The sequence below is a fragment of the Mucor velutinosus genome (assembly GCF_035048745.1).
Source record: "Mucor velutinosus strain NIH1002 chromosome Unknown tig00001563, whole genome shotgun sequence".
Lineage (NCBI taxonomy): Eukaryota > Fungi > Mucoromycota > Mucoromycetes > Mucorales > Mucoraceae > Mucor > Mucor velutinosus.
This window is the reverse complement of record NW_027041904.1, coordinates 4,727,706-4,754,626: the sequence shown is the minus strand read 5'-3', so window position 1 is coordinate 4,754,626 and position 26,921 is coordinate 4,727,706. Positions and strand designations below refer to the sequence as shown.

Sequence of the window (26,921 nt, the reverse complement as noted above, 5' to 3'; positions counted from 1 at the left end):
ATAACCTTGATGGCATTGCTGCTTTAAATAGCCTTCACTGATCAAGCGAATCAATTGATGTCCGAATATACAGTTTGAATGCATTGACCTCTCATTGTTTCCTCTTTTCTCTTTCGCGTGTAAAGATAAATCACAAAGGATGTTGAAAGAAGGTGCTTCTTATAGTGACATGTTTCTTGCTTCATGTATTCAGCAAGATTAACCATGAAATATTTCTGCAGGACCTTTTACTCAAGCTAGAGTTAGCATGGCACCCTATCCAATAGTGCCACCAGCTATTGATGCCCACCATGAGAGTGCAGCAGAGGGAAATACCAGAAATGTACGTTGTAAGCATCTACATATACTGCTTCCAGTGTACTCATTACAGTTCCTTTCTTTAGAAAAAGATGTTGACTCACAGCAGATCATGCATGCCATTAACAATCGCTTTGATTAAGAAGCATGTACAGCCTGTAGACGAGAGATTTCTGCTTCAAGGCAAAGAATTGACTGATGCAAGTATTGGTTTTTAGCTATTAGCTCTTTGTAGGTGCTCATCCAGTTTTGCTGTAGATTTGTATTATTGGCGTCATTCGAGCCATTGTGGTACAACAGGCATCCGTTTCATACACCATTGAAGATGGCACTGGCGCTATAGACATCAAACATTGGAATGATGCAGTAGGCAGTGCGACTGAGGAAAGTGTCAATGCAAATACAGCACAAGTATTCCCGTAAGTATTCAGTGTGGATATGGGTAATATAATACCTCTCACCTCTGCATTCGATCTGATATATGCATCTAGTCGTAACATTTACGTCAAAGTCCATGGTCGCATTCAATCCTACTCTGACCGTCTCTTCTGTGTATCATTCAAAACAGTACCTATCGAAGACTCCAATGAAATCACATTCCACTATCTCGATGCCATCCAAGCCTATTTGGAATTGATAGCAATCAAGGTATGTAGTAACTGCAAATTGGTAATCTCAGCTATTTATGATAGCATTTAGAATAAGCCTTCTTTGAGCAGTAATAATACTCAGCTGTCAAATCCTCCTTTATACAAGATCAGCAGAAACAATATCAATAGCATTGTCAAGCGAGCCATCAAGGTGTGTGGTGATGAAGAAGTAGGCAGCCATATCTCATCCATCGTCGATCACTTAAAGAACTTACTTGATGAAAGACAAATATTGCGATCCTTGAATGAATTGGCTGAAGAGGGACAAATCTACAGCTTGATGGAAGAGTATGTTCAGTTGGTCGACCTTTAAGACGAGAAACAAGATATGTGGCAATAACAGGCAGAAGTATTCTTCTTCTGCAAGTTTCTATCAAGTATATGCTTTTCAATAATAACAATATCTCCAATGGTTACATGTTTGAGTACAATAAACAAAGCTTTATCACTGGCATCATGTGTTTCTCTGTGTGTGTGTGTGTGTGTGTGTTCTTTTTCAAAATGTCAAGGACAATCCATGGGTCTAGATTACTCGAGATATCCAGCTTAATCTTGTTCCCATTCTTTCATTTCTCTCTTTTTCTCTTCTTCACTTTTATGATAATATCAAACAGCTATCATCTCTATACCATCATGTGCATTGTTAAAAGGCAGCAGCAGCAGACACAAAGCAAAGTATCAAAAGGAACTGCGCCTATTAGTTGCTTCTTTTGTGGTTCCAGTGAGTTTAATTTTGGCTGCTACTAATGTTCGTGCCTGAATTTAATGATAATATTTCGCTTGAATTAGCTTTTCATCGCTCCAGTGATTGTGTAAGTGCGTTTCAATGGTTCATCATTTACATGCTGATTTATATTTTTCTTTTTTAGCCATTGTAAGCAACTCCATATCTCGGCCATTATGAATGAAAAGCTAAAATCTCTTCAGATATTGTCAGGCATTGAAATTGCCACATGGTTCTCTAGCGAAGCCCTTGATATTTTCTGATTTCTTGATAAAAGAATAAAGAAAGAGCCTCTTTCGTGACATTTCCATATCATGGAAGCATAAAGAACAATTTGTAGAGTGTAATTTGGTTTGAGTTTAACCCTTTCATCCCACCAAAAACTGCACAGCAAGTAAACACATTTTATTTAATGTAATATTCGCCATACAAACAATGAGCCAAATGAGGAGAATAGGGAAATTTCTGCTAATTGAATCTTTTGCAACTGATGTGATTCCAGACGCTGTTGTCCGCATAAGATGTAGGGGCTGGTAGCAAGGACGTACATGTGGTATATAGACTTACCAAATGTTAAATCATGAGCATTACATAATGGTTTTGTCAACAGAACATCCCATGAGGCAATATGTAAAATGAGAGCTTTCAGTGCATGAGCAGTAGATACAAGAGTATTCTACATGCCCATGCAAAAATCTCTTCTCCTAATAAGAGCGATGTTTGGTAATTATCTGACAAACGCCTCTCGAAATGCTAAAATTACTGCTTGTTTTAAGAGTTAAGCATTCCAATGCTTAACGGCGTTTCAGAGAACTATGTTGTCTCGAGTTATTGTACTATCCAAAGATGTGTGCGCTTGTGCGATGCCAAATAACGCTTTTTTAACGCATCTGGAGATGGCTTTAAGCTTGCATCATTCACTCAACTAGAGGTGCGCTTTTGAAACTTTCAACAATCTAAAAAATCAATATATTGCTACTAGCCGATCTATCTCGCTACGCTCGATGACGGCGTTGCCCTACGGGCTCTGGCCAAAGACATTTCAAATCAGAGACAATAACAACCTGCTATTTAAGTAGATGAACAATCAATTAATAGCTATATCAGGTTCAGGAGGGGGAGATATCCAATCGCTGATGTTGCTCTTGAGATGGCAACATAAAGGACTTGTATGAGATCCAAGTGACTTTTTTTGAGAGATTATCATTGAAAAAGACATCTTTATAGGGAAAAACTCCCAAAAAAAGCATTCCGGCTAAGCAATTGTACTTTTAATTCCATGGTTCCCATTTGATCAGCATCGCAATCAACATTATCGTCATCAGAAAGACATGTGGTCAGCCAGCAGCAGCGCCAAAATTGATTCAAACTCAGTATATTTTCTTTTCTTCAAGATTGGACAGATTGTGTCTTTTGTCGACTTCTTTAATCTGTTTTATGATTTTCGACTGTATGAACTGTGGTTATCACCCGATGCTTCCTAATACATTTTTGGAGTACTCTACAAGGCGCTTCCAATGGTAACAAGTAAAAGAGATGTTTTGACTGAACTTACTGAGCAAATTCAGAAAATATGAAATAAGGTTTTTGGCCAAAATGTCAAAAATTTGCATATGAAGACCTCAAAAAAATGGTTTCAGAAGTTGCTTTGGATCGAGAGAAACGTTTTGATTTAATATATACCATAGTAAAAGTCTTTATTTTCAAGGTGAAAAACGCGATCGTTTGAATTTCAATGGAAACCATAAGGGGTACCTCATGGTTTTTGGTCGATTTTTGACCATTTTTTTTTGGTCCTCAAAAAGTGGAGCAAAGGTATCAAAAAGTTACTACCACCCAAGTGCAATTGTTTGGCATTATTCCGGTGGCTCAGGAAGGTCTACATGTCAAGATATGAAGGTTTGAAAGCTGTCAAATTTGGTTATGTTTTGCTTTATAGCTTTTATTTACAAGGCATAAATCACATCTTTGGTAGCTGTAATTTACTAAAAAACATAGTTCCGTAGCCTGTACAATTTTTAATTTGAATAATAGGCATATTGATTTTGGTAAAGCCAATACATGCAAATTTTGATACGTTATTATGCTGTTGGTAAGCTTACTAATGATGGAAATGAAAACCCGAACTTGCTGCTTGAATACTATGGGTTTGCACCTTCGCTTCGTTACGGTGAAACGCTGATTATGACCAGTATTACCAAATGTTGCCTTGAAACCAGAAATCACTCAATTCGCAGCCAAATACCTTGCAAAAAAATCACTTGAATTAGATGCTCTATGTTTTTGGGAGAGGGACTTCTGATCTCTGACTGGCTACGACGACGTTTTTTTCATAGTTTTTTTTTAGTATATTATGAAAGGGTGATTGACAAAGGTTTCTTCAAAAAGATTTATCAATACAGTCGAAAAGCCGTGGTCACTATGCTTGTGTAAGTAGACGTTTATGGCGTTCGTCGCATCCGTTCCGCTAAACGTATTTCTTTTGACATGATAGCTCTTTACTGCATACCTGTTCAGGTTAATACGTCTTAATATTTACGATGCAGATAAGGAACATTATTATGTCTATCAAATGCATATTTGGGAAACTTTTATTTACACCTTATATTTTGAACAGAAAATGCAATTCAGGGGTGAACCGCAAAAACGCGGTACATTTCTGTTTGTTGAGGGGAATCTTAAAATCAAAAGAAGAATATAGTGCAAAGGCCACATAACTGCAAAAAGAAAGATATAGAGAGCTTTAGTTTATAGTGATTATCATATGATGACATTCACGCATGCTTCATAATTGTTTCATTCCTGACGTGGCATTCGTAAAATCAGTTTCTTGGCGTGAATAGCAAAGAATTATGCAAAATTTGAATTATTGCATTACTTGAAATAAAAACCACCCAAAAACTAGAGTGAACTTGATACAATTGACTTCAAGCATAATTGAACAGATTCATTCGACAAGCAATAATGTTTGAGATGAATGGATAAGGGTAAAATTGAATACAAGATAATAGCTATTCAACAAATAACGAATATTAGCAAATGTAGCACAGGGGATATAAAGATGACATTCAATGAATCATGCACAGGCTAAAACTTTAGGTAGGATCTTTCTCCATTGAAATCACAGCGTTTTTTTTGAAGAAACGCTCTGAATTGTGGGGAATCAAAGCTTCGTCTTCGATAAGTTTTCTTCTGATCATCATTGTCTACGTTGATTGAATCCATGGCTATCATCACCTTGAGCAGATCATCAAAGCAGTTGATAAAATTCAAAAGATCATCAATGCTAGCTGGACAGTAGATATCTGCTAATTCGCTCATAATATACAGTCCGTCATTTTTCAGAGATGTCAGATAAAATACTATATGCTGACCTGTAGCAAAGCAAATCAATGGATTTCCTTGGCTTCATGGGGCTGAAGAAAGAACTTACCAACAGCTTGGAACGACATACAAGAAGACAGCCTTTTAGTGTCGATAGTGTCTTTTGAGAACAGTGCTAAACGAAGTAGATCTTGAACCAGCATGTTAGGCACTTTCTTGGCCTCTTCCAGTTTTGCTTCGCCATAACAAACACTAGTATCGTACTGGTTTTGAAGCATATTAAAGACCACCGCATCTGGTCTCTTTGACTTTGAATCTTCAGCTTTCGTATTAGGCCTATGTACATGGCAATAGCTCTTAAGCAGAGAGGAGTATAGTGTACAAACTAATTCTTACCATTGCAATAGTCTCTCATCTTCGTCATCATTTAGAATTGAGCACAGAACAGGATCCAAGTAGTTGGTGCATAAGTTGATCTCTCCAGATCTTGAATCAATTTTTGATAAAGGAAGCTTTGTAATGAGGTGCATCATCATCATCACGATCTTTTCCTGATAGTTGTTTTTGATATCCATTGTAGTCAGTGCGTTGATTGCAGCAAGGCGATCGTGCTCCGTTTGTAATTTCTAAATTGAGCATTGCGTTGAGTATCTGCTTTTCATGTCAACATGGCCATTTTCTCACCTTAATGATTGCTCTGATGTCTGCATAAAGCTTCTCGTCGAATACGGCTGTTGATTCCTTTACATGACCAGAGAGATGTGCCTTTTGAATCTTGTTGAGGTCTTTTTGTGAAAAGTGGTGAAGCATTCCTGTTGAATACTGTTTTGGCTTCAGAAGAAGGATCGATGACATGGCCAGGATTTCGTACACATGCTATTCCAATATGATTCCTTGGCTTTGAATTCTTTCCTTGACAAGCTCTTGATATTCATAAAATTTCATTGAAACATTCAGTTCCTCCACAAACCAGTGTTTAGCGGGGAGCCTAATATGGACAGAGCTGGTGTTCTTGATGTATGTGACAGAAGGCGCGGCATCCTCACCCTCTTCTGAGTTGTTCATGACAGATTGGAAAAGAGCATCTACTTCGTCCTTTGTAAAGAAGACGGGTCAGTAAAGTGAATATATCTTCGGCACACACTTACTGTATTACCTTGCTTGGCTCAACCTCATTGATGTTTCTTTTTCTACTAGGAACGCCTAATTAAAATCACAATCAAATTAGAGGGAGAAGGATGCATACTAAAGCTTTAGTTTGCCTGAATGACTACCGCCTACAATAATATTGCTGTGATCACCGCTGGTTGTGAAGTGATTGCTGTTGTTGTACGTTGTCTGCATGACAAGGTAGTTTGATTGAGACATCAAGGCTATAGTTTGGGATGCACAATGTACTTACAGTGGAAGCGGCTGATGGCTTTGCTGCCTTTGCTGCCTTTGCTGCCTTTACTGTAGATGACTCTCCGTGTTCTTTTCCTTTCTGCTTTTTCTTAACATCCTATACACGGTTTTAAGGTACTTGGATCTAATACTTGAATCATCAAATAAACTTACATTCCATTTGTCAAGGAGCGATTCAGCCTTTTCTCGAGCGGATTTCAACACATTCGGGTTCTTGCTTATCCTCTTCAAATCAGATTTGATCGCGCGGAGAAGTGTCGCTGCATCTGGATACTCTACTGAATACAAATCAAGTGCTGTACTTATGTTCCATTCGTTACTAATAATTTCATCGAAATACATGATGTCTGCGAAATGACAGTACAGAGATGAAGGTTGTTTATTTTTCATGCAAAGAGTTCTCATTATACTGATGAAGGTCACAAAGCTGCGCATATAATCTCTACTGGCACAACGCGTCTTTTTCCTTTTTTTTTTTTTTTGATTTTCTTTCCAATAGGTATATTATATGACGAATCCTCAGTAATTCGATTGCCAAATACTTTCAAACTAAAATTAGGTATGTTCATGTGGATTCCAACCGAGGTGTTTTATTAAAGAGAGTTACATTAGGTGAGGCACTTTTTTCTGATCTCGATTACTGGAATGCTGTTTTCATCTCGATTGCGTTCAATGGGTCCGTATGTGCTATCCCTGGAGTGCGAGATTCCCTTGCAAAATTAGGTCACCATTTGTTGAATATTGCTTGTAAAGGCAACCCAAATGGGCAGGATCGAGTCAAAGATTACGGCGTGATCAGTTTGACAGTATTATCTCCATGAGCTATTATATCGCAGCTTATGGGGAATGGTAGCCATTTGTCCTCGCTCGGTCAGGTACTTTGACTACATGACCACCGGTCTGTTGAATATTACAATTTGCAATGGTGCATGTAACCAGACTGGCAGAACAGAGCTATCTCATCCACATGGAATGAGGAGGATGCGTACCGTTGAATTTCACCAAAATGAAGATCAAATGCCGGTGCGTGAATAATCAGCAAGATGGCCTCAATATTCAAAATCCAGGCACATGATGTATGCTCTTGAATGATTCTCATAAGGAAAGTATTCCGGCGTTCTTGCTGGTCAACCAATTTCGAATATTGGAACGCCTTGATTATTTTGGCTGCGTTCAGTGGGTCCGTATGTGCTATCCCTGGAGTGCGAGATTCCCTTGCAAAATTAGGTCACCATTTGTTGAATATTGCTTGTAAAGGCAACCCAAATGGGCAGGATCGAGTCAAAGATTACGGTGTGATCAGTTTGACAGTATTATCTCCATGAGCTATTATATCGCAGCTTATGGGGAATGGTAGCCATTGGTCCTCGCTCGGTCAGGTACTTTGACTACATGACCGCCGGTCTGTTGAATATTACAATTTGCAATGGTGCATGTAACCAGACTGGCAGAACAGAGCTATCTCATCCACATGGAATGAGGAGGATGCGTACCGTTGAATTTCACCAAAATGAAGATCAAACTGCGTTTAAATATTCTGAATTGGATGATCAAGATAGTCTTTATATTCGGATTTCAAGCAAATTATGCATTATGATGGGTTAACTACTTGAACTTGATTTAGGTCACAGAAGTTTTCTCGGACACCATAGTGAGCAGTTGGAGACTATACCTAGACATGATCTCCAGCCTTATAACTCCAAACCAGACACGCAGGCTATATTATTGACATGTCCGTTTTTTGGCTCAAATAAATATCTTTCTGACTCTTGCCAGATTATCCATCATATAATGTATTCAAATACTTATGAGAAAAGCGTGTCGCTGTGACCCATCGGAGGGATATATTAGAACCTTTGTTCGCATTTACAAGCATGCTCATGAGATTATGAATGGAGAAGACGAACGTCAAGCCTGAAATCATATCAACAAGGACGCTCATATTTGACTTAACCCTCAAATGAGATTGAAGCGAGTTGTGAATGAAGATAGACCAACTGCCAACAAAATTGCAGCCATCATTCCCAATGAATATTCTGATACACCTCATCACATACCGAAAAAGCTTTTTATTTAGCCAGTGGCAATAATTTCTTTTAACGAATCAACGAAACGCATGCTGATTATATGTCATGCTAAAATGCTGCAAATCATGGTTAGGGAGTTGTATTATTTGTATTGTTCAGGACTAATGGGACCTCTATAATATGTAAGACGAAGAAAGACTAACGTTTATTGATGTGGATGCTTGGATATTTATACTAGTGATATGGTGTTACACGACATATTTCTGTTCAAGATTGGCCAGATTTTGTGTTTTGTCGACTTCTTTAATCTGCTTTATGATTTTCGACTGTATGAACTGTGGTTATCACCCGATGCTTCCTAATACATTTTTGGAGTACTCTACAAGGCGCTTCCAATGGTAACAAGTAAAAGAGATGTTTTGACTGAACTTACTGAGCAAATCCAGAAAATATGAAATAAGGTTTTTGGCCAAAATGTCAAAAATTTGCATATGAAGACCTCAAAAAAATGGTTTCAGAAGTTGCTTTGGATCGAGAGAAACGTTTTGATTTAATATATACCATAGTAAAAATCTTTATTTTCAAGGTGAAAAACGCGATCGTTTGAATTTCAATGGAAACCATAAGGGGTACCTCATGGTTTTTGGTCGATTTTTGACCATTTTTTTTTTGGGTCCTCAAAAAGTTGAGCAAAGGTGTCAGGAAAATACTCCTACTCGAGTACAATTGTTTGGCATTATTCCGGTGGCTCAGAAAGGTCTAATGTCAAGATATGAGAGCTTGAAAGCTGTCAAATTTGGCTGTGTTTTATATATTTGCTTGTCAATAGGCGCGTTCTTGTTATGATATGAAGGAGTAAAGACATTGCATTCATTAACTCGGATTCAGGGCATACTGCTACATCCAAATATCCAGCTGAACGTATTGGGTTGAGCGGTACTGTTGTATCGCTGTATTATAGCAGAATGATACAGCTTGCTAGTGAGGTAATGATGATTGTAGGACATGCTGGACATCTTAGACGTAGTAAACAGTCTGCATCTATTATCTAGTATCCTTGTAACTATATTTAAAACAGCTGGATAGTACTATATGCTTTAAAACATTGATTTGAACTATTTTATATCTTCCTAAGGGTTTGAGATGCTCTCATGTGCCATTGCCATCTTTATTAGTCAATCATTTCCACACACGCAGCACTTTATGTTAAATGTATTTAGCCAATTTTTTGATGAGGTAGTTTGTCAAGTGATAAGGCCCATTGTGATTCAATGCCTGAAGCTCGCATTTATGATCGGAAGCCAACAGTTGAGTGATCTCTCTAATATACGATTGATGGCTTTGAGAGGCTAATTCCGTATCAACATCTTGCCACCATCCTCTTTCAATAAGTTGACTTTGTCCAGGTGTTTCATCTTGATCGTAGGTTCGCATCATGGCTTGGCATTTAGATTTGTCTCTCTCGGATAGAGGTATCAAACATTGAGGAGAAATATGAAACCTGTGCAAGAAGGAATCAGTTGTGTCTGCATTGGGTGATCTCTCCACTTACTCTTGACGATCTTGACATGTCAATCCAATCAACTCAATGCTATTGGCTGCTAGGTTAAACACATCAAATGCCATGGCTCGAGTGCCCCATTTGTAAGTAGCATAAATATCCAGGCCATGGGGATCACCGTCCATCAGTGCCAGGATAGGTTTTGTAGTGAAATGGGTCGAAAAGTACTTTACAAACTGTCTTGTGGACAAGTCTGGATAGCCCTTGCCCTATGCGTACACACGTGTGAGTATGCATGTGTGTCTTGCCAACGTCTCGTATACTTACTGTCACCAATACACAGCTCTCTGGTAATGATTGACAGAACCCAATCGAGACGAGATATCGAAATGTAGCTTCCTTCTCTATTACGATCATGCACTTTGCCTTGCATTGCACTTGCACCACTTGATGAATGGGCGGTATCAATACGCCCTATGTATAAAGCTGCGTAAGTGAGCACCACTCAGAATGACGGCAGACTGCATAAAACTCCACCTGTTCATCGTCTGTATCTGCTGTATCATTGCTTGTACTGCAGTTGAGTATCTTGTTGTTCTTTAATTTGATAATAATGGGTCCAAATATAAGGCCTTTGGATGCTGCACTCTATATAACAACATGTCAGTACATGGCCAGATCAGCAGTATATGTTCTACTGACCACATTGAGCGACGATCTGGGCACATTGTAATGACGCGAAAAGTCGTCTACAATCTGTTGGTACATAGTGATGTTAGTGCACACCTGGACACTGGCACTCTGCTCACTACATTACTATATCGACTACAGACTGTTTGCCAAAGAGCTCTACGTTGCGATAGTACATGTCTCTTTTGGTCAGCATGATCTTGTATGCCACCGCCTCATAAATCATTTGCAATACAGAAAGATAGCGAGCCAATGCTCTGGCCTTGTTGCAGCTGCTGGAGAGCGACAAGTAGCGAGTGGTGTCATTGCTTGAGGCGGCTGAAGGGTCATTGGTAGTGGCATCAGTGTTTAAAGTAATGTCAGCACCATCAGCAGAAGATGGCCTCTTTCTCCTATATGTGTGGCTATAGGTAAAGGGCACTTGCAAACATGAACAACTTACTTTCTTTGAGGAAGAGGCTTGCTTGACATGGGCAGTTTGCATAGTTCTCCAATAGCGATAGAAGCAAACATCTGCTCAATGGTATCTTCTATTTCTGACATGAGCGTTTCTCTTGACTTTCCAACGGTCGATGACAAGGAGAGGGGCTCTGGCGATGATGCTGTCGTGCCCGTAATAGCAGTAGAAGTGGACAAAACATTGTAATCAGATCGGTGCATGGGAGAAGGGGGTATTGTGGATGATGATGGCATCGTGCTACTACTGCTGCTCATGGAAGGTTCATGGTCAAGGATATCAGGCACATGGCTGAAGTCTGATAAATAGAGCTCGTCTTCATCCTCATTATCATAGATCTCAATAAACTGTACCATGTTTGATTTGTGAGATGAAAGCGAAAGAAACAGATGCCAAATCAGAAATTTATTTGATGCCTTGTTTACAATTACAATCATGTGGTGTAAATAAATCAATTATATCATCATCCTGTTGACACTGTCTCGCCTCTCTTTCTCTCTTTCTTCATACTACATTATGCCTATTGTATCGGAACCTGTTGCAGTGAGCTCCACTGGGTTCTACCAGCAGCCCGCAACCAGTACCACAATCCCTCCACCAACAGCATTGCAGCCACCCTTGCCTAATGCTGGCAATGCATTTCTCATTGCCATTGAGGTCATCTTTTCATGTCTCGTCATTGTGGTCTTGCTGTTCTGCTACTTTACAGGTGTGCACAAAAAGAAGCGAGCCCGTGTCAACCAGCAGCAGATGATTGAAAATGCCATCACACAGCAAGAGAGAAGGATCCAACTGCATTTGCAAGGTCAGTGTCATTCTTCATCCACAGTAACCACATTGGTGCAATGCCCCCCTCTACCTGCTCCTCCACCACCAACTTACGCTCCTCCAGATCCAAGACACTCTTTGCCAAAAGACGTGGTAGCACGACTGGATTATCTATTAGAACAAAATCAAATATGCACAACGACAACGACAACGACGACAACACCAAGAGCCAGTAGTACTACAACAACGATTCGTGAAACACTGCCCGCCTATACTGATGTGTATCGTCAGCAGGATAGACGCTGACAAAGATGAGGTGTGAATAAGACGACGCTACTAGAGGGAACAAAGTAATATGTAATAAAAACGAGTTGTTTCAATACAACGGTTTTGTGGTGATGCGACATCCAGACTCTATACCAGTCAGCAAAAGCAGATCTCTTTCTCGCCATGTGTAACATTGACCAAGGTTTATTTAAATGTGAATTAGATGTAGAAAAGAGTATAAGAAAGAGAAAAGAAAGAGGGGTAATACTTGAACATTGATATAGGTCTAACAGCAACCACCACTGCTTGAAGAGCTGTTGGCAGAGGGTAAAGAGGATCCACCTTGAGGAGGGGCCAATTTGACACCATTTGTCTAAATACACATGTTGTTAAGCCCATGATATCATAGCAGCAGCCTCCTACAATGCAGCAAGTCTTACCTCACTGTTCATATCAATGGTACCATTTTGAATCTTCCTTTGAATCTCTGCTGCTGTCTCCTCAAATGCCTTTTCTACATTATCAGATGATTTAGCAGACGTCTCTAGAAAGAATAAATCGTTCTCCTGAGCAAATTTCTCGGCTTCCTCTCTTGAAACTTGTCGATTCTTTTCCAAATCGCTCTTGTTGCCAATCAGCATGATGACAGTGTTTGGATTGGCATGTTGGCGTACATCCTCCAACCAAACTGGCAAATGTTCAAAGGTGTCTCTTCGAGTAATGTCGTATACTAGAGTTGCCTTCTTAGTCAATGGTGCCTGAATTGTTTGTTTGCATGTGTTATTTACCCAACAAGGCACCAGCAGCACCTCTGTAATAGCTTCGTGTAATCGATCTAAAAGATTCTTGTCCAGCCTACAGTGTTGTTGCCATGAGATGGACATAGTGACAACCCACAGCTCGCTCAGCACACTTACTGTATCCCAAATCTGCAGCTTGATTTGTTGGTCATTGACTGTGATAAAACGTGTACCAAATCCAACACTAAAGCCATACAGTGAGTAGGTTTGCCCCTGGACGTTTCAAACATGACACTCTACCCAATGGTCAAATCATGAGCTGGCATAAATCGTTTGTCGGTAAACTGCAACAGAATACAGGACTATACAAGAACATTAGTTCCGAGCTGTAAAGCTTGTGTTCGGATGATTATGCCAGATACTGTACTTTGCCAACACCTAGACCACGTTCAAAAGGTGGCAAATGTATAAACCCAATGGATTAAAAATCATACCACACTAGTAAAAAAAAAAAAAAAGCCTCGCTGTGTGTGCTCTCTGTTCTTACCTGTATCACCAATGATGATGTACTATATGGCAAAATGTTAGATCTCCTTATGCACTCAGATCCCGTACAGCTGATCTACTCGCTATACCTTGATAATATAGTTGTAGTTGTAGTTGGACATGGCGCTCTTCCTCGGGTGCTTTAGCAATATGAAATGTAAAAAAAAAGAAAATGCAAACCAAGATGAAGAAAAAGCAAAAAAGAAATGAAATAAGATTATTCAACTCCCTTTTAAAATTGGTGCTCCTGTAGTAGCAGAGTAGTAGTGCACATTGACAGAGCAATTGTTGCTTGAAAAGGGCCATCTTGGCATACAAGATGATGTCACAAACCAAATTCAGTCAGTCAGTCAACTCGGGAATCCAACATTTGTACGCGTAAGTGTATCATGGTAAATGTAGCATTTGGATTTCCAACATTTAGAAGCCTTTCTTCTTCTTTTTTGCTCTTTAAATACTAATAAAATGCCTGCTACTACTACAGTTCAACCCTCAGTTACAGCCCATGTTCATCCTCTCGTCTTGCTTTCTGCAACAGATCATTACAATCGTGTCGCCAAGGACACCAAGAAGCGCGTAGTGGGTGTATTGCTTGGTCAGAATAAGGGAAAGACTGTCAATGTCTCCAACAGTTTTGCTGGTAGGATATCGCCCTATGGGTAATTGTACGCATATATGTGCTCATGTCTACTGTCTAGTTCCTTTTGAAGAGGATCCCAAGGACCCCTCTGTCTGGTTTTTAGATCACAATTACGTGGAAGCAATGAACGACATGTTCAAAAAAGTCAATGGTAACGATATATCCCGTGATACACGCTGGCTCACTCAAACTAAACGAAATGATTAGCAAAGGAAAAGTTGATCGGTTGGTATCATAGTGGACCCAAACTTCGTTCCTCAGATTTAGAAATCAACGAATTGTTCAAAAGATACACACCCAATCCCGTGCTTGTTATTGTCGATGTCAAGCCAAATGATGCAGAAATCCCTACCGATGCTTATTTCGCCATTGAAGAGATCAAGGATGTAAGTATCAGATAAGTGCGATTGGCGCAAAAGACTGATATCATATCAATAGGACGGCACCACCACCACAAAGACATTCATGCATGTACCATCAGAAATTGTAGCAGAGGAAGCTGAGGAAATTGGTGTAGAACACTTGTTGCGAGACATCAAAGACAATGCAGTTGGCACATTGAGCACCCGTATCACCTCTCAATTGGGATCTTTGGGAGGACTTCAGGGCCGTCTTGAAGAGATTCGCGACTATTTGCAAAAAGTCGTTAGCGGTAAACTGCCTGTCAACCATCAAATCATCTACAACTTGCAAGACATCTTCAACCTTCTGCCCAACCTGGAAAACAGCGACATGGTCAACTCATTCAGCACAAAGACAAACGACCAATTATTGCTGATTTACTTGTCCAGCATGATTCGTGCTGTCATTGCGCTCCACAACTTGATTGATAACAAGATTGATAACCTCAAGAGTGAGAATGCTTTGGAAAGTGCAGAGTCGTCAGCAACAGCTCAGGTGGAAAAGGATGTCAAGGATTTAGATGTGGATGGCGGAAAGGAGGCTGCTGGTGCAGACAAGTCTTCCACCGACAAGAATGATGATATGCAAATTGATTAAGCTTTATAGGCTAATCGCAATAAAAAAAAAAAAAGAATGATGTTGAAAAAAGTTGTGTTGCCAGTGCTACAAAGTGATACCCACCTCAGGCAATGGACGTTCTTTGGATAGATTATAAAAATCACCACATAATGACCTTGGATGCATTCTACAGTATAGCTCAGTTTCAAGCAATACATGCTCAAGGAGAAAATAGCAATGGCTGTCCAACTGCAGACTATGGCATTATAGTCCCAGTTGCTTCCGCCATGCAATGAAGTCAGTGTTAAGCATCGTTTCTCTTATTTTCCGTTCAAAAATACTCGTTGGGCTTTTGATCAGCTCACTATTTGCTTCTATCATCACAAGGCTTGTCCTTAAGGAATAGAACATGGCCCTCTACTGATAAACTCTTGCTTTGTTTACAGGCCCCATACCAAGGATTATGGTTCGAAGACCAGATGCTGTTGTGTTCAATCTATTGTAGGGTCAATACAAGACGTGTGTATGCTACGAAGAGGATACATTGGAGGAGGACAAGAAGATTCAAAGCTTGTCATTCAAAATCAATTCAATTGGCGGTATTTTCAAGGGACACATTGACAAAAAGCACTTGTCTTGCTGCTTTGCATTTCAGAGCTGCTTGGAAGGGGCTGCAAAAGAAAGCTTGCATAGCAAAATTAGAAAGTGTTGCAACTAAAAATAGACATATTTTTATCAGTCTGATAGAAATTGCATCAAGAACGTAATGTTAGATACTTTAAATGAAGGCTGGCTCCTATCTTGTTGGCTCACCAAGGATCAAGAAAGATGTAATGTAGAAACAAATAGCAAAACTGTAGAGGTCTACCTTGATCAACGTGAATAACCTTAACACTGTCATATATTACAAACGCTATCCCTTTTCAATCTAGAAAATCAAGAGAAATGATCGGGTAGTTGCCCTTGTTGGACTCCAACGGGATTTAATGGAAAGTGATCTCCAGGTGGTGAAGCCCCTCGCCGACATGATTGTAAAGCTACCAAATGTGCCCATTATGGAGACAGTCAAGGAAAACAAGTTTTGCACAGGATACTTCAATCTTATATTATGTGGTCTCTTTTGACCAAGTAGAGTGAATAAATATGGCTGTTCAAGACTACCGACTGTTTCTATATTCATTTGCCCATGTCACAAGTAGAATAGCTCGTCATCTATAGCATCAAACAACAGTTGTACTTTTATAGCGCTTGCATCGGAGACAACAGCAGAAAATGACAAAAAGAATCTTCAACATTATGCTTTGACAAATATACCTGCAATTGCATTGAAAATGTTGTATTCAAACATGTAAATGTGATCAAAAAGGCCTGGTATAGGATGTGTTATACAAAAACGCATCTAATCCTACATTCGGAAACATTGACCTACAAGAGGGCTTTACCATAGCGAATTGAAAGTGAATGGCCATGACCACCAAGCGTTGGTTTATATGAGGTTTTCACTCTAACAAAGCGAAGGTGCAAAACCATAGTATTCAAACATCTAATAAAAATAATGGGTATCAGTGGCCTTAATGGGGGGGGGTTTACCGTAGCGATGCAAAGGTGTAAAAACATAGTGTTCAAGCAGCAAATTTGATAATTAGACCTGAAGAACAAAATAGGAAATGTTATTATGCTAGAATCTTCTTGAAGTTTTATTTTTGAGCGAATTCAAAGATATATAAAGACAATAAAGAAAATATCTATACTATCAATCGAACTTAAGCTCGGTCATAATGAATAAAGAAGGGTGGGGACAGGTCGAAAGAACAAAAATAGGAAATGTTATTATGCTAATCCAGAGAAAAGTCTTCATGAGCATCAAAGAACTGGTCAAGAGAATCCGAAAGAACCGTTGATGTGAAGTCCACCTGAGCCATCTGATTACGTTGGTAATGGTTTTCGAAGGTTGAGGAGGAAGTCCAATTACCGAGAGTTACGATGTCGTCTCTAGAGACCCCAAGATCTAACGCTCGTGAGGATGCTAGTGAACGGATGGAAACATTAGGTTCAGAAGTGCAGAGTGCAATAAAGTCACGATGTAGCCATGAGGAAATGGTTGAAGACGATAGGGGCTGTTGGATGAGATGAGACTTTACAAAGAGTTGTGAACCAGGAGGACGAGACGCCAAACCAGGGTGAGCACGAAGAGCCTTGAAACACTGAACTGGGCATAGTTCTATGTCGGACGCATGCGGATGGATCGTAAAGGGCTTGATGATGCGTCGTTTGCGACGAGTCTCTTTAGGCGCCACGACTTGTAAAGTAAGACAGCCAGTATCCGTGATAGAGCAGGAGTGATACGGGATACGAGCTAGGCCAGAGGGTCGGAGGAAGGCCGCCATAGCAAGCAGAAAGACTAACTTCTGTTGTAATAACTTGATAGAAGTAGTTGTTCGAGAAACAATAGAACGGGCATAATAACATTTCCTATTTTGTTCTGACGGTCTCAAGAAATTCTTGCGAGAAATTTCTTTCGACCTGGAATCGGTTGTGAAATTGGTGAAATAGGCTGTGAAATAGGCTGTGAAATTGGTGAAAGTGGTGAAATAGGCTGTGAAATTGGTGAAAGTGGTGAAATCGGTTGTGAAATTGGTGAAATAGGCTGTGAAATTGGTGAAAGTGGTGAAATAGGCTGTGAAATTGGTGAAAGTGGTGAAATCGGTTGTGAAATTGGTGAAATAGGCTGTGAAATCGGTTGTGACGTTGGTGAAAGTGGTGAAATCGGTTGTGAAATTGGTGAAAGTGGTGAAATCGGTTGTGAAATTGGTGAAATAGGCTGTGAAATTGGTGAAATAGGCTGTGAAATCGGTTGTGAAATTGGTGAAAGTGGTGAAATAGGCTGTGTCAGTCGACGAAAAAAGGTTGGCCCAATAAAAAAAATAATTGGTCAGTTTGAAATGAAAGTGGATCATTGTTTTGAAAATGGGTCACCAATACAGAAATGTAATGAGGATTGGCCAAATTCTCTCTTCTTTTTCTCTTCTTGAATTTTTTTCATATTGCTTAACATGAACGAAGAATACAATTTTGACAGTGAGACAGTACCTGTGATGATACAATCATATATGGACTGGGAAGAGACTGCAGCAGTAAATGCAGCACAAAAAGAAGCAAAGAGGAAGACCAAACCTCACTCCAAGGAGCCCTCCCTTGATGTAGTGAAGAAGGAAAGGGGATCATACATTACCAAGAACGAAGCAGAGGTAGTCAATTTGATCAATTTGTTGCAAGAGTTTGAGAATATGTCTATCAGTGAAGCGAGTAGAAAGATAGGGCTCTCCAAGTCAACAGCTGCTCGTAAACTCAAGCAGTGGAATCAAATGACAAGCGGAATAGCTGAAAAAGGATTCCCTGATTCTATCGCAATCAAAGAAGGAAAGGGACGACCCACAATACTCAAAGACGAACATACTGTATTTATCTTTGAGCTGCTGGCTAATGAGCCAACATTGATAGTTGAAGCTGTTACAGGCCACCTGTCAAATGAATTTAGAGATATACAGATCACCCCCAGATCAGTGGAGAATCACATGAAGAAGAAGTGTCGCCTAACCTACAAGCGTATCATTCCTAGATATTATGGCAGAAACACGGATGAAACTGTTGCCAAAAGACGAGATGCGGTAGCATACTGGGTTAGCCAGAACATAGACTTTATGAATGAATGTGTATTCTTGGATGAAGCTGGCTTTAACAGGAGTATGCATCGCTCATATGGATGGTCTGAGGCTGGAACACCTTGCAAAATTGATGTTCAAACGAAGGGAGCAAATGTCAGCATCTTGGGTGCTATTTGTAAAAGTGGTTTAATCACATTATCCAGAAAAGAAGTTGTACTTACTGCTAGGAGTGGAAAACGAACTCGAACTGGTGAGAAATCTCAGGCCCCCAAGAGGAAGGGTACTACCAGCAGTGGCTTCCTTGAATACATAGAGCAAGTCCTCACGACACTGGATGCGGCTAACATGAGCTACAAATATCTAGTTCTTGACAATGCATCCATTCACAAGGCTGCACTTATTGAAGATTGGGTTGGGCAACGTGGTTATAAACTTCTCTTCTCACGAGAAGAGCCCAGGAGATATTTGACTAAGGATAGTACTGTCAGCACTTTATCAGATGGTTATCGTGAGAGAACAAAGATACTCGACCGAAGCCGCAAGCAAGAGAGAGAGAGCAATCAGAACCACACCAACAACAAAGCAAACGTTCACGTCAGTGAAACCCATCATCCACAGTTGAGAGCAGAAGAGACTCGGTATATGTGATAAATCACATTCCCTGGCTACTCCTGACGTTATTCTTCAATATTGAAAAAAAACCTTGGTAAGGGAAAAACATGCAAATCAACATAAACCACAGAAATCCACCAGAAAATTAAGGGATTACTTTCGTTTCACTGTTTGATATATTGTCATGGCAACACCCAGTTCAAAAAAATCTAACAGCGATAGTAAGTCAATCGAGCATTATGTGGATATATTATAGAAAGCAACTAAACTCACATTTCCGCTAGCAATTTCCCTTGCTATTAAAAGACTGTACGACATCCGTTGTGTAGACAAAGAAACGAATCTCGTGGAAGAGAATTGAAGCTGCCATCAGGTCAAGAAATCAAGCATCCATTCAAGCTTTAGCATCATCATCGTCATCTGCTGCCTCTCCCTCTGCTTCCTACTCAACTTCAGTATCATCCGCATCCTCCACCAGCTCCAAGGCGAATTACAAATTGACCGATACGGAAAGAGAGCGCGTTCTCTTGCAGTATGATGCCGTGAAAGAAAGCAAGAAATGGAGGCTCCAATGCTCTCAAAAAAAACGTGAATGACACTATGCGTGCTCTAGCCGCCACTGCTGTGTATGAACATCCCGTCCACAGCATGATACTTGACATTGATGACCCTGTCTGGGCCACGCGTTTTAATCAAGAAGAACGCAAAGAAATCAAACTCTACCGAGGACAAGAATTTGTCGCTTTGCCCCCCCCCAACATGGAGGACTGTCTGGAAGGCTTTAACAAGAACTGGAAAAGTGGTGTCGCGTTATTTGACTATGCAAGCAGCCTCAAATATCATCCTGTGCATCAATACGACGAAGACTGGGTGAAGAATGCTATGCTGGATGTCTCCAGGTTGTTCTTGAAGCAAAACGGCCTGAATATGAATGATTCATCAGAGGCTGATTTACTCCTCAAGGTTTGGCCTTTCCTGTACAAGCTGTATGAACAAGGGGAGATCGAAGCAAAGCTTGGTGAGAGATGCAGTGTTGCGTCGGCAATTGCGCGAAATGATAGACTCTCTTTGGAGGCGGAGCAGAAGAGAGCGAGAAAAATAGTCAGTGCAAAGGTGGATGTCCTATGCAAGTATGTGCAGGTAGAGTTAGGCTGCTGTGAAGTGGGCAAGAATGGTATCACAGTAGTAAATGACAAGTACCTGGAGGACGGGTACATGCAGTTACCAAAGACCTTGAAGGACATGCTTTGCGTCCAAATCACCAATAACCCTGACAAAGCAAATAATCTGCGCACATTCGGCTTCCTGGTAACGGGTAAGTGAGGAAATAAATGACGATTGCTAATCAGCTGTATTCACAGAACCCCTTAGGTTTGAATGTCCAGGTGTTGATAGTTGATGTTCCTTGTGCGAGTTCAATCACCAGGATAACTCGATCTGCAACTTTCCCTTTCCCACAGGACATCACTGAAATCGCTTCAGATTTCATCCCATTACTGGAAATCACATGGAAGGTGAAGCAGGAAATGCTGGCGAATACCAAGAGCCTACAGGACAAGAAGAGAAAGGCAGCAGCATTGTATGTCGATGATGGAGAAGGTAGATCTGCCAAAGTTCCTTTCTCGTTTGCAAGACACTGATGTTCATAATACCCTTCTTTTTATAATTCGTATTGATATCCTTTATTTACAAGCAGCACATGCTGCATTCCTTTCTCTAACGATTCGTTTCTAAATAAAATACTGCAAGCACATTGTGTCTTTGAGCCCATTTCACCTTGAATGGTGCCATTGAATTACGACGATCCTATTCAGACTCGGATGTTGAGCCTCTTGCAGAGCTTAAATTGCGTTGATAATAAATTCAACAAGCGGCTCTCATTTCTTTTTTACTCTTTTCTTTGTGCACATAAACATTTACAAGCACACACAATTCAAATGGCAGATTCGTAAGTGTGGCAGCCTATGCTTGTGTGAATGGCTCTGCTAACATCTCTAATTAGACAAAGGATGATTTTGGATCCTGGTATGCACACTTGTGTTGAATGATACAACAACGCGATATTAACACACATCTCTGGACAAGCAATCCGTGATTGGGTTCTGATACCTATTCTCTTTGTCATGGTTCTTGTAGGCATCCTTCGTCACCACATTACAATGCTCATTACAGGTGCACCAAAGGCGCCCCAACTGAAAGCCATCCGCGAATCGTAAGTAGCTTGGACACAGAAGAGGGAGGAAGAATTCACCATGTAAACGCATCACTCTAGAAAAGCACTGTTGCGTGGTTTACGTCTAAGAACAGTAGGCAACAACATCCCTCAGCACGCATATCAAGTTCGCAAAGCCTATTTAGCCGACGCATTTGAAAAGGGCAAATATCTCAAGAATCCTGAAGCCAACAAGGAAGGCGCTGCACCTGCGAATCCCATGGCAGATCCAGACATGATGGAGGGCATGATGGAAGGCATGAAGAAGCAACTCACCAACATGGTGCCTCAAATGGTGATTATGGGATGGATCAATTTCTTTTTCCAAGGCTTCGTGGTGATTAAATTGCCTTTTCCCTTGACACCTCGATTCAAGCAAATGCTGCAAAGTGGTGTGGATACGCGCGATATGGATGTTACGTGGGTGTCTTCTCTCTCTTGGTATTTCCTAAACTTGTTTGGTCTCGGTAGTGTATTTTCATTGATTTTGGGTGATAATAATGCAGCTGGTGTGGACATGACAGCCATGAGTTCCATGCCTGGTATGATGCCTGGCATGGGTGGTGCTCAACCAGGCCAGCCTCAAGATTTTAGAAAGATGTTTTTGGCTGAAAAGGAGAATGTCATTATTACACCTCATGTGTGGGATTTGGAGGATGTCGAGGAGCGATTATTGATCAAGTATGGCAAAACCATCACCAACAAAAAGGCCGTAGCAGCAGCAACATCTACCAACAGCGTATCCGCAACAAAGAAGAAGGAATCCTCTGTCCGTGAAAAGATACAAAAAGCTCAAAAGAATAACAGTAATAAACGTCGTTGAATGGACTAGTAGATAATAAACATGTGTATTATATGAATTAAGGCTTTGTTCTAGCTAAGCCAATACGGGCGTTTCCAAAATCATAGACCGAGTAGTAGCTTCGTAGGAATGTATCACCCAAGATGATAAGTGGCGTGTTGGCCTCAGCAACACCGGAATAACAGAGCCCGTCTTTACCAGAAGACGAGGGTGGAGATGTCTTGGCTCTTACCAAATCCCTAAGATACAGTGGAAAGTCTTGATCTCCCAGCTTGATGTTGATGGATTCGGTAGAGCTGTCTTCTGCAAAAGCACAAGGCATACGCCAGCCATACATGGGATCATACTCAGCGCCAGGAATCGCCTCATGGATCGCTTGGGAGACGGCACTGGGCACGATGATGAGTGTGGTACCAGTGTCTACAATAGCAGGCATGGTAGAAGCAAGTACGTTGGTACCGCCGACTTCAACACCTGTCATGTCGACTTGCCAGTACTTTTTCACTGTAACGGGGACATACTTGAGTTCACCTTCGAAATGGTTCTGATTAATGTCGCCAAACAACTAGTGGAATAAGAGTAAGAATGCATGCTCGCCATCCAATGAATATCTACTTACGATCTCTCCCTTGCCACCATCACGATTGTGTCCGAGATGGAAACTGACAATGGGAGAAGGAATCGAACCATCCATATGCAAATCTTGTACGATGGAAGCCTTGATGCCCGTGTAAGCCAAAGGAGGAAAAGCCAAGCCAAAGATGCCATCCAGAAACTTGTCAGATGCGAATTCAGGTGTCTGTTGACTGACCAAACCGATGAACTGCTGATGCTTAGTGACATTGCCGAGATGCACAGTATCCAAAGCAGTGTATCCTCTCACGCTGGAGCCATCACCATAAGATAAGTGCCACGTCGCGTTGCCCATTCCCTTGTAAGTGAATGATTTGGAGTCATTGAATCGACGGTGCGTGCTGCAGCTGGATCCACATCTGGAGGAGGGAACCCATATATCAGAGCTGCCTGTATCGAAATCGACATTAAATTTCTGTGGCGGCGTGCCTATACCAATCTCGCCAATGTACTCTATATCCACATAAGCGCTAAAGAGCTCAATAGCGGCATTGCTGGCAGAGTTTAAACGTGAGTTGATCTTTTCATCCACGATACCGTATTTTGCCAGCGCTCGTTTGACTCTTGCGGGTGTGTTCATGCGACTTCCTTGGATGTAATCAAGACCGACGCTAGTGTATAACAGTAAAGATCATCAGCATTGAGGCCATATCAATGCAACGTTTCGGATTTACTTTAGATGACTGAGTTGAGCTTCCACTGCGGCCATCATCACCCATAGCAAAGCAGTAGAGCATGCTACAACACCTAGTTGATGGACCATTGTAAAGCGATATTTGTTGAGCAATAAAAATAAATAGAAATAGTGCAAACAAACTACTGTTGTGCTTTTATATATACATGGTCAATTTAGCCCGAGGATATTGATGTCAAAGACATTTGGCCTCGAGTTACCGAAGCAACGACAAGAGCCAGTAACAATGTCATTGCAAGCATCATTGCATTTCTATTCACTGCTACAAAACAAGTGGATATATATCTCGTATGATTGATTATACCACGCTTTGTTCCATGTGGTTTGAAAAGATATAATACGTTAGAATTCACACTCTCCATCCATCTCGCATGTCTGCTGTGATGTGGCATAAATTATCCTAGGGTGGATTCCAATCCATCCCTCTTTTTCTTTTTCTTTTTCTTTTTTTTTTCTTATTTTTTTTTTTCCTTTTGTCTCTCCATTGATTCTGAATATTCTCCTCTCTTTTTACACCACATACATACACAATCTTGTAAACCATGGTGCACCATCCTGGCCGTGTATCCATCATTGGAGCAGGCACATTGGGCGGCACAATAGCCTACAGCCTCCTGCTGACAAACACCGCCAAAGAGATCTTGCTGGTGGACATGTCGCACAACATTGTGCAAGGACAAGTTTTGGATTTAGCAGAAGTACAGAGCACAACAACTATTCGGGCAGGCACTTTTAAAGAAGCTGGTCAATCCACCTTGGTCATAATGACAGCAGATACACCGCCCGGCGACATGGACAAAGATCGACAGCAATGGCTCAAACGAAGTCGACATTTGTTACTGAGCATCGCCTCCAGCATGTCCCCTGTGCATGCCGATATCATGATCTTGGTGACCAGCGATCCAGTGGACTTGTACGTGCAATCATTGCAGTCTTATTTTCCACATGTATCTCCAAATCGCATCTTTGGATTAGGCACTGCCATGGCAACCGATCGACTTGTTGTTTGGCTGCGAGAAATGATGTCCACAACTGCTACTGTTACACCTGCCGAGATCACAGATGCTTACTGCATTGGAACACAGCATTCACCTGTCATTGCGTGGCATCATGCCAAAGTCGATGGTATGCCAGCATCTACCTTACCCAACCTGCTTGCTCAACGTACTGCTTGCAATAAAGTAGTATCCAATCATCGACGTTATTTGATATGTGAACGTAAAGGAAAAGCTTGGTTTGGTGAAGCATCCGCAGCGACTCGACTTGTCCATGCCATCATGAAGACCTCTATTACTACCACTACTGCTGTAGATGACGCTACCTCAACAGCAGCAGCAGCAGCAGCCAAGAATCAAGTGTGGGTACTGTCTGTCAATGTACCCAAATACGAGTGCTGCCTCTCCTGGCCTGTGGTCCTGGGCAATACAGGCATCAAACATTTGATCGATATACCACTTTCAGCAGACGAGCAAAAGCAAATTTTGCAAGTTGTTGAATCCAATGTAGCAGATTTTCAAGCAAGTTTTGATAATTAATTAAATAATGACTTTATTTCTTGAATAGTTTATGAAATCGACCCTTTAAGTGCTCATTTAAACGTGCAGAGGCGGATGGCCTTGGTGACCCATGGGGTTGTTGCTGAGGAGGAAAGTAGGCCTGTATCTGTAGCGAACTTGTTTTTCTGTTGGTAGCGAAGCTATCTTGACTAATGGTACTTGATCTTCTACTATTACTGTTGCTGCTCTGATCACTACTGTTGGAATTCGCTTTCTTCATCTTGTTGACAGCCTTTTGAAACTTGCTTTTGAATAATTGTCCTGGACTTGATAACGAGGGTTTTGGTAGTGGTGTTGGTGCTGGCAGTAATACTATATCATCCAGTAATGCCATGTTGTTGATATGGCTCGTAAAAGATGTAGTCGACATCTCTGCTGATGATGATGGTGGTGGTGACAGCAGTGTAAGATGGTCTTGGGGTTGATCCACTAGCAAAATAGCTGCTGTACTATTGTCATTGAGCGGTAAAGGGGTCTTGGGGCTTGTCACTGTTGTCTGTTTCAGCATGCGAGTAGACTCTAATGACAGCAAAGAAGAGACATCAGCATCAGAGCAAGAGGACGAAGATGCAGAGGAGAATGTGAGCAAGTCATTTTGTGATGGAGATATGTATAAAGGGTGCTGTGGTTCTCTTTCCATGGTCGCTGTAGGGGGCTTAGCATTTCTTTGTTGGTCATATTCAAGCTCTTGGTGTATAGCAGACCAATCGACGGAATTGTTCTGCTGCAACTGGTGATAATCATCACTGACGAAATTAAAATGGGTGTCTAACCTTGGTAATGTAGTTGGACAAGAAGGGAATTTCAAGAGATTTTCAAAATCAATAGAGGCATTGGAAACATCATCTTGCTGATCTTGTTCGTGTGTGAGCACAGCATGGTTAATGGATGCATAGTGTGGTTCATTATCGTAATCTAAAGAAGAGGCACGAGGTGTAGGCTGCTGCTGAGGTGGTGCTTCTATCAGCTTGGGCGTCCTTTGCTCAGTGTCCTGTTTAAATAGCATGAAATAGCCTAATACGAATCCTGCCAGCAGAATAGTAGGTGTCTTTGCTATAATAAATACTGCAAGCAACGGAATGCATTGCCTTGGTATCTTGTGTTGTTGTATGATGGTTTGTATCACCTGTTGGCTTGTCATCTTGTCATTCTGTAAAAAGAAGAAAGAGAAGAAGAGCAAGAGACATTGGCAATGAGCATTTCAAAAATAGTGGAGCGCAAGGGTTGGGGGGGAAGATGGTGGATGTATGGAATGTACATTGTGTTGTTGTCATGGTGGTAAAGTAGCAGCAGCAGCAGATGCAGCTGTTGGCTATTATCTTTACCATCCAATGGAAGACAATGAAATTCTCCTCCTATCTCTCTCCCTTTTCCTTACTCTCTCTTTTACTTACTTCTCAACACATCCAATACCAAGATTCCAATCTGTAAACCGTATACATCATACTACATTGGCTATCGTATTCGCTATCCTGGGTAAACAGCCTAAATGACTAGTGATATTTGAAATAGGTACATCTGCCTGATCACTCATTTTACGGGTTTGACTCATTGATGGATGCTATTGCTTTACTACCCCACAAATATACACATTGCCAACATTTGAAAAAATGTCAAGTGCAACCTTATATTACTAAAATGGACATTTCTACTCTGTTTTTGCATACTCCTTTTCGTTTTGATTGTCGCTTGAGAACCCCTGACTCTCTTGCGCAAACTGTATTTAGCCACACAACATGTTGATGCGCATAT

The 26,921-nt window shown here is 40.9% G+C and overlaps 14 protein-coding genes across 14 annotated transcripts; 7 read left to right on the top strand and 7 right to left on the bottom strand.

Moving 5' to 3' along the window:
• Positions 1-495: 495 nt before the first annotated feature.
• DID2 (Vacuolar-sorting protein SNF7) lies at positions 496-1,260 on the top strand (the record flags this gene model as incomplete). Its single annotated transcript, XM_064829406.1, has 4 exons — positions 496-501; positions 556-716; positions 789-945; positions 997-1,260. 4 exons carry the CDS (start codon positions 496-498, stop codon positions 1,258-1,260), a joined length of 588 nt encoding a protein of 195 aa, XP_064686608.1.
• A 3,498-nt stretch (positions 1,261-4,758) lies between these two features.
• ATC70_010185 (uncharacterized protein) lies at positions 4,759-5,805 on the bottom strand (the record flags this gene model as incomplete). Its single annotated transcript, XM_064829405.1, has 4 exons — positions 4,759-5,045; positions 5,105-5,331; positions 5,392-5,621; positions 5,680-5,805. 4 exons carry the CDS (start codon positions 5,803-5,805, stop codon positions 4,759-4,761), a joined length of 870 nt encoding a protein of 289 aa, XP_064686607.1.
• A 435-nt stretch (positions 5,806-6,240) lies between these two features.
• Positions 6,241-6,789, bottom strand: rna1 (Ran GAP Rna1; the record flags this gene model as incomplete). Its single annotated transcript, XM_064829404.1, has 3 exons — positions 6,241-6,333; positions 6,398-6,496; positions 6,553-6,789. The coding sequence occupies 3 exons, from the start codon at positions 6,787-6,789 to the stop codon at positions 6,241-6,243; spliced, it is 429 nt and encodes a 142-aa protein (XP_064686606.1).
• A 2,843-nt stretch (positions 6,790-9,632) lies between these two features.
• On the bottom strand, positions 9,633-11,430 carry PPN1_3 (Endopolyphosphatase; the record flags this gene model as incomplete). The annotated part of the gene is made up of 7 exons (XM_064829403.1): positions 9,633-9,927; positions 9,979-10,196; positions 10,255-10,401; positions 10,465-10,575; positions 10,630-10,683; positions 10,745-11,009; positions 11,060-11,430. The coding sequence occupies 7 exons, from the start codon at positions 11,428-11,430 to the stop codon at positions 9,633-9,635; spliced, it is 1,461 nt and encodes a 486-aa protein (XP_064686605.1).
• A 160-nt stretch (positions 11,431-11,590) lies between these two features.
• rpl22_2 (60S ribosomal protein L22) lies at positions 11,591-12,148 on the top strand (the record flags this gene model as incomplete). Its single annotated transcript, XM_064829402.1, has 1 exon — positions 11,591-12,148. One exon carries the CDS (start codon positions 11,591-11,593, stop codon positions 12,146-12,148), a length of 558 nt encoding a protein of 185 aa, XP_064686604.1.
• Positions 12,149-12,395: 247 nt separating this feature from the next.
• On the bottom strand, positions 12,396-13,517 carry ATC70_010181 (uncharacterized protein; the record flags this gene model as incomplete). The annotated part of the gene is made up of 8 exons (XM_064829401.1): positions 12,396-12,482; positions 12,550-12,839; positions 12,898-12,964; positions 13,027-13,093; positions 13,150-13,211; positions 13,277-13,287; positions 13,397-13,418; positions 13,485-13,517. 8 exons carry the CDS (start codon positions 13,515-13,517, stop codon positions 12,396-12,398), a joined length of 639 nt encoding a protein of 212 aa, XP_064686603.1.
• A 343-nt stretch (positions 13,518-13,860) lies between these two features.
• Positions 13,861-15,034, top strand: ATC70_010180 (uncharacterized protein; the record flags this gene model as incomplete). The annotated part of the gene is made up of 4 exons (XM_064829400.1): positions 13,861-14,035; positions 14,094-14,186; positions 14,243-14,421; positions 14,474-15,034. 4 exons carry the CDS (start codon positions 13,861-13,863, stop codon positions 15,032-15,034), a joined length of 1,008 nt encoding a protein of 335 aa, XP_064686602.1.
• A 1,796-nt stretch (positions 15,035-16,830) lies between these two features.
• On the bottom strand, positions 16,831-17,952 carry ATC70_010179 (uncharacterized protein; the record flags this gene model as incomplete). Its single annotated transcript, XM_064829399.1, has 1 exon — positions 16,831-17,952. The coding sequence occupies one exon, from the start codon at positions 17,950-17,952 to the stop codon at positions 16,831-16,833; it is 1,122 nt and encodes a 373-aa protein (XP_064686601.1).
• A 96-nt stretch (positions 17,953-18,048) lies between these two features.
• Positions 18,049-19,308, top strand: LZTR1 (Leucine-zipper-like transcriptional regulator 1; the record flags this gene model as incomplete). The annotated part of the gene is made up of 1 exon (XM_064829398.1): positions 18,049-19,308. The coding sequence occupies one exon, from the start codon at positions 18,049-18,051 to the stop codon at positions 19,306-19,308; it is 1,260 nt and encodes a 419-aa protein (XP_064686600.1).
• A 564-nt stretch (positions 19,309-19,872) lies between these two features.
• GIS2 (gig suppressor) lies at positions 19,873-20,912 on the top strand (the record flags this gene model as incomplete). Its single annotated transcript, XM_064829397.1, has 2 exons — positions 19,873-20,587; positions 20,644-20,912. The coding sequence occupies 2 exons, from the start codon at positions 19,873-19,875 to the stop codon at positions 20,910-20,912; spliced, it is 984 nt and encodes a 327-aa protein (XP_064686599.1).
• A 369-nt stretch (positions 20,913-21,281) lies between these two features.
• On the top strand, positions 21,282-22,307 carry ATC70_010176 (uncharacterized protein; the record flags this gene model as incomplete). The annotated part of the gene is made up of 3 exons (XM_064829396.1): positions 21,282-21,297; positions 21,358-21,484; positions 21,545-22,307. The coding sequence occupies 3 exons, from the start codon at positions 21,282-21,284 to the stop codon at positions 22,305-22,307; spliced, it is 906 nt and encodes a 301-aa protein (XP_064686598.1).
• A 37-nt stretch (positions 22,308-22,344) lies between these two features.
• Positions 22,345-23,682, bottom strand: ATC70_010175 (uncharacterized protein; the record flags this gene model as incomplete). The annotated part of the gene is made up of 3 exons (XM_064829395.1): positions 22,345-22,851; positions 22,906-23,530; positions 23,594-23,682. The coding sequence occupies 3 exons, from the start codon at positions 23,680-23,682 to the stop codon at positions 22,345-22,347; spliced, it is 1,221 nt and encodes a 406-aa protein (XP_064686597.1).
• A 473-nt stretch (positions 23,683-24,155) lies between these two features.
• ATC70_010174 (uncharacterized protein) lies at positions 24,156-25,148 on the top strand (the record flags this gene model as incomplete). The annotated part of the gene is made up of 1 exon (XM_064829394.1): positions 24,156-25,148. The coding sequence occupies one exon, from the start codon at positions 24,156-24,158 to the stop codon at positions 25,146-25,148; it is 993 nt and encodes a 330-aa protein (XP_064686596.1).
• A 13-nt stretch (positions 25,149-25,161) lies between these two features.
• ATC70_010173 (uncharacterized protein) lies at positions 25,162-26,310 on the bottom strand (the record flags this gene model as incomplete). Its single annotated transcript, XM_064829393.1, has 1 exon — positions 25,162-26,310. The coding sequence occupies one exon, from the start codon at positions 26,308-26,310 to the stop codon at positions 25,162-25,164; it is 1,149 nt and encodes a 382-aa protein (XP_064686595.1).
• Positions 26,311-26,921: the final 611 nt, after the last annotated feature.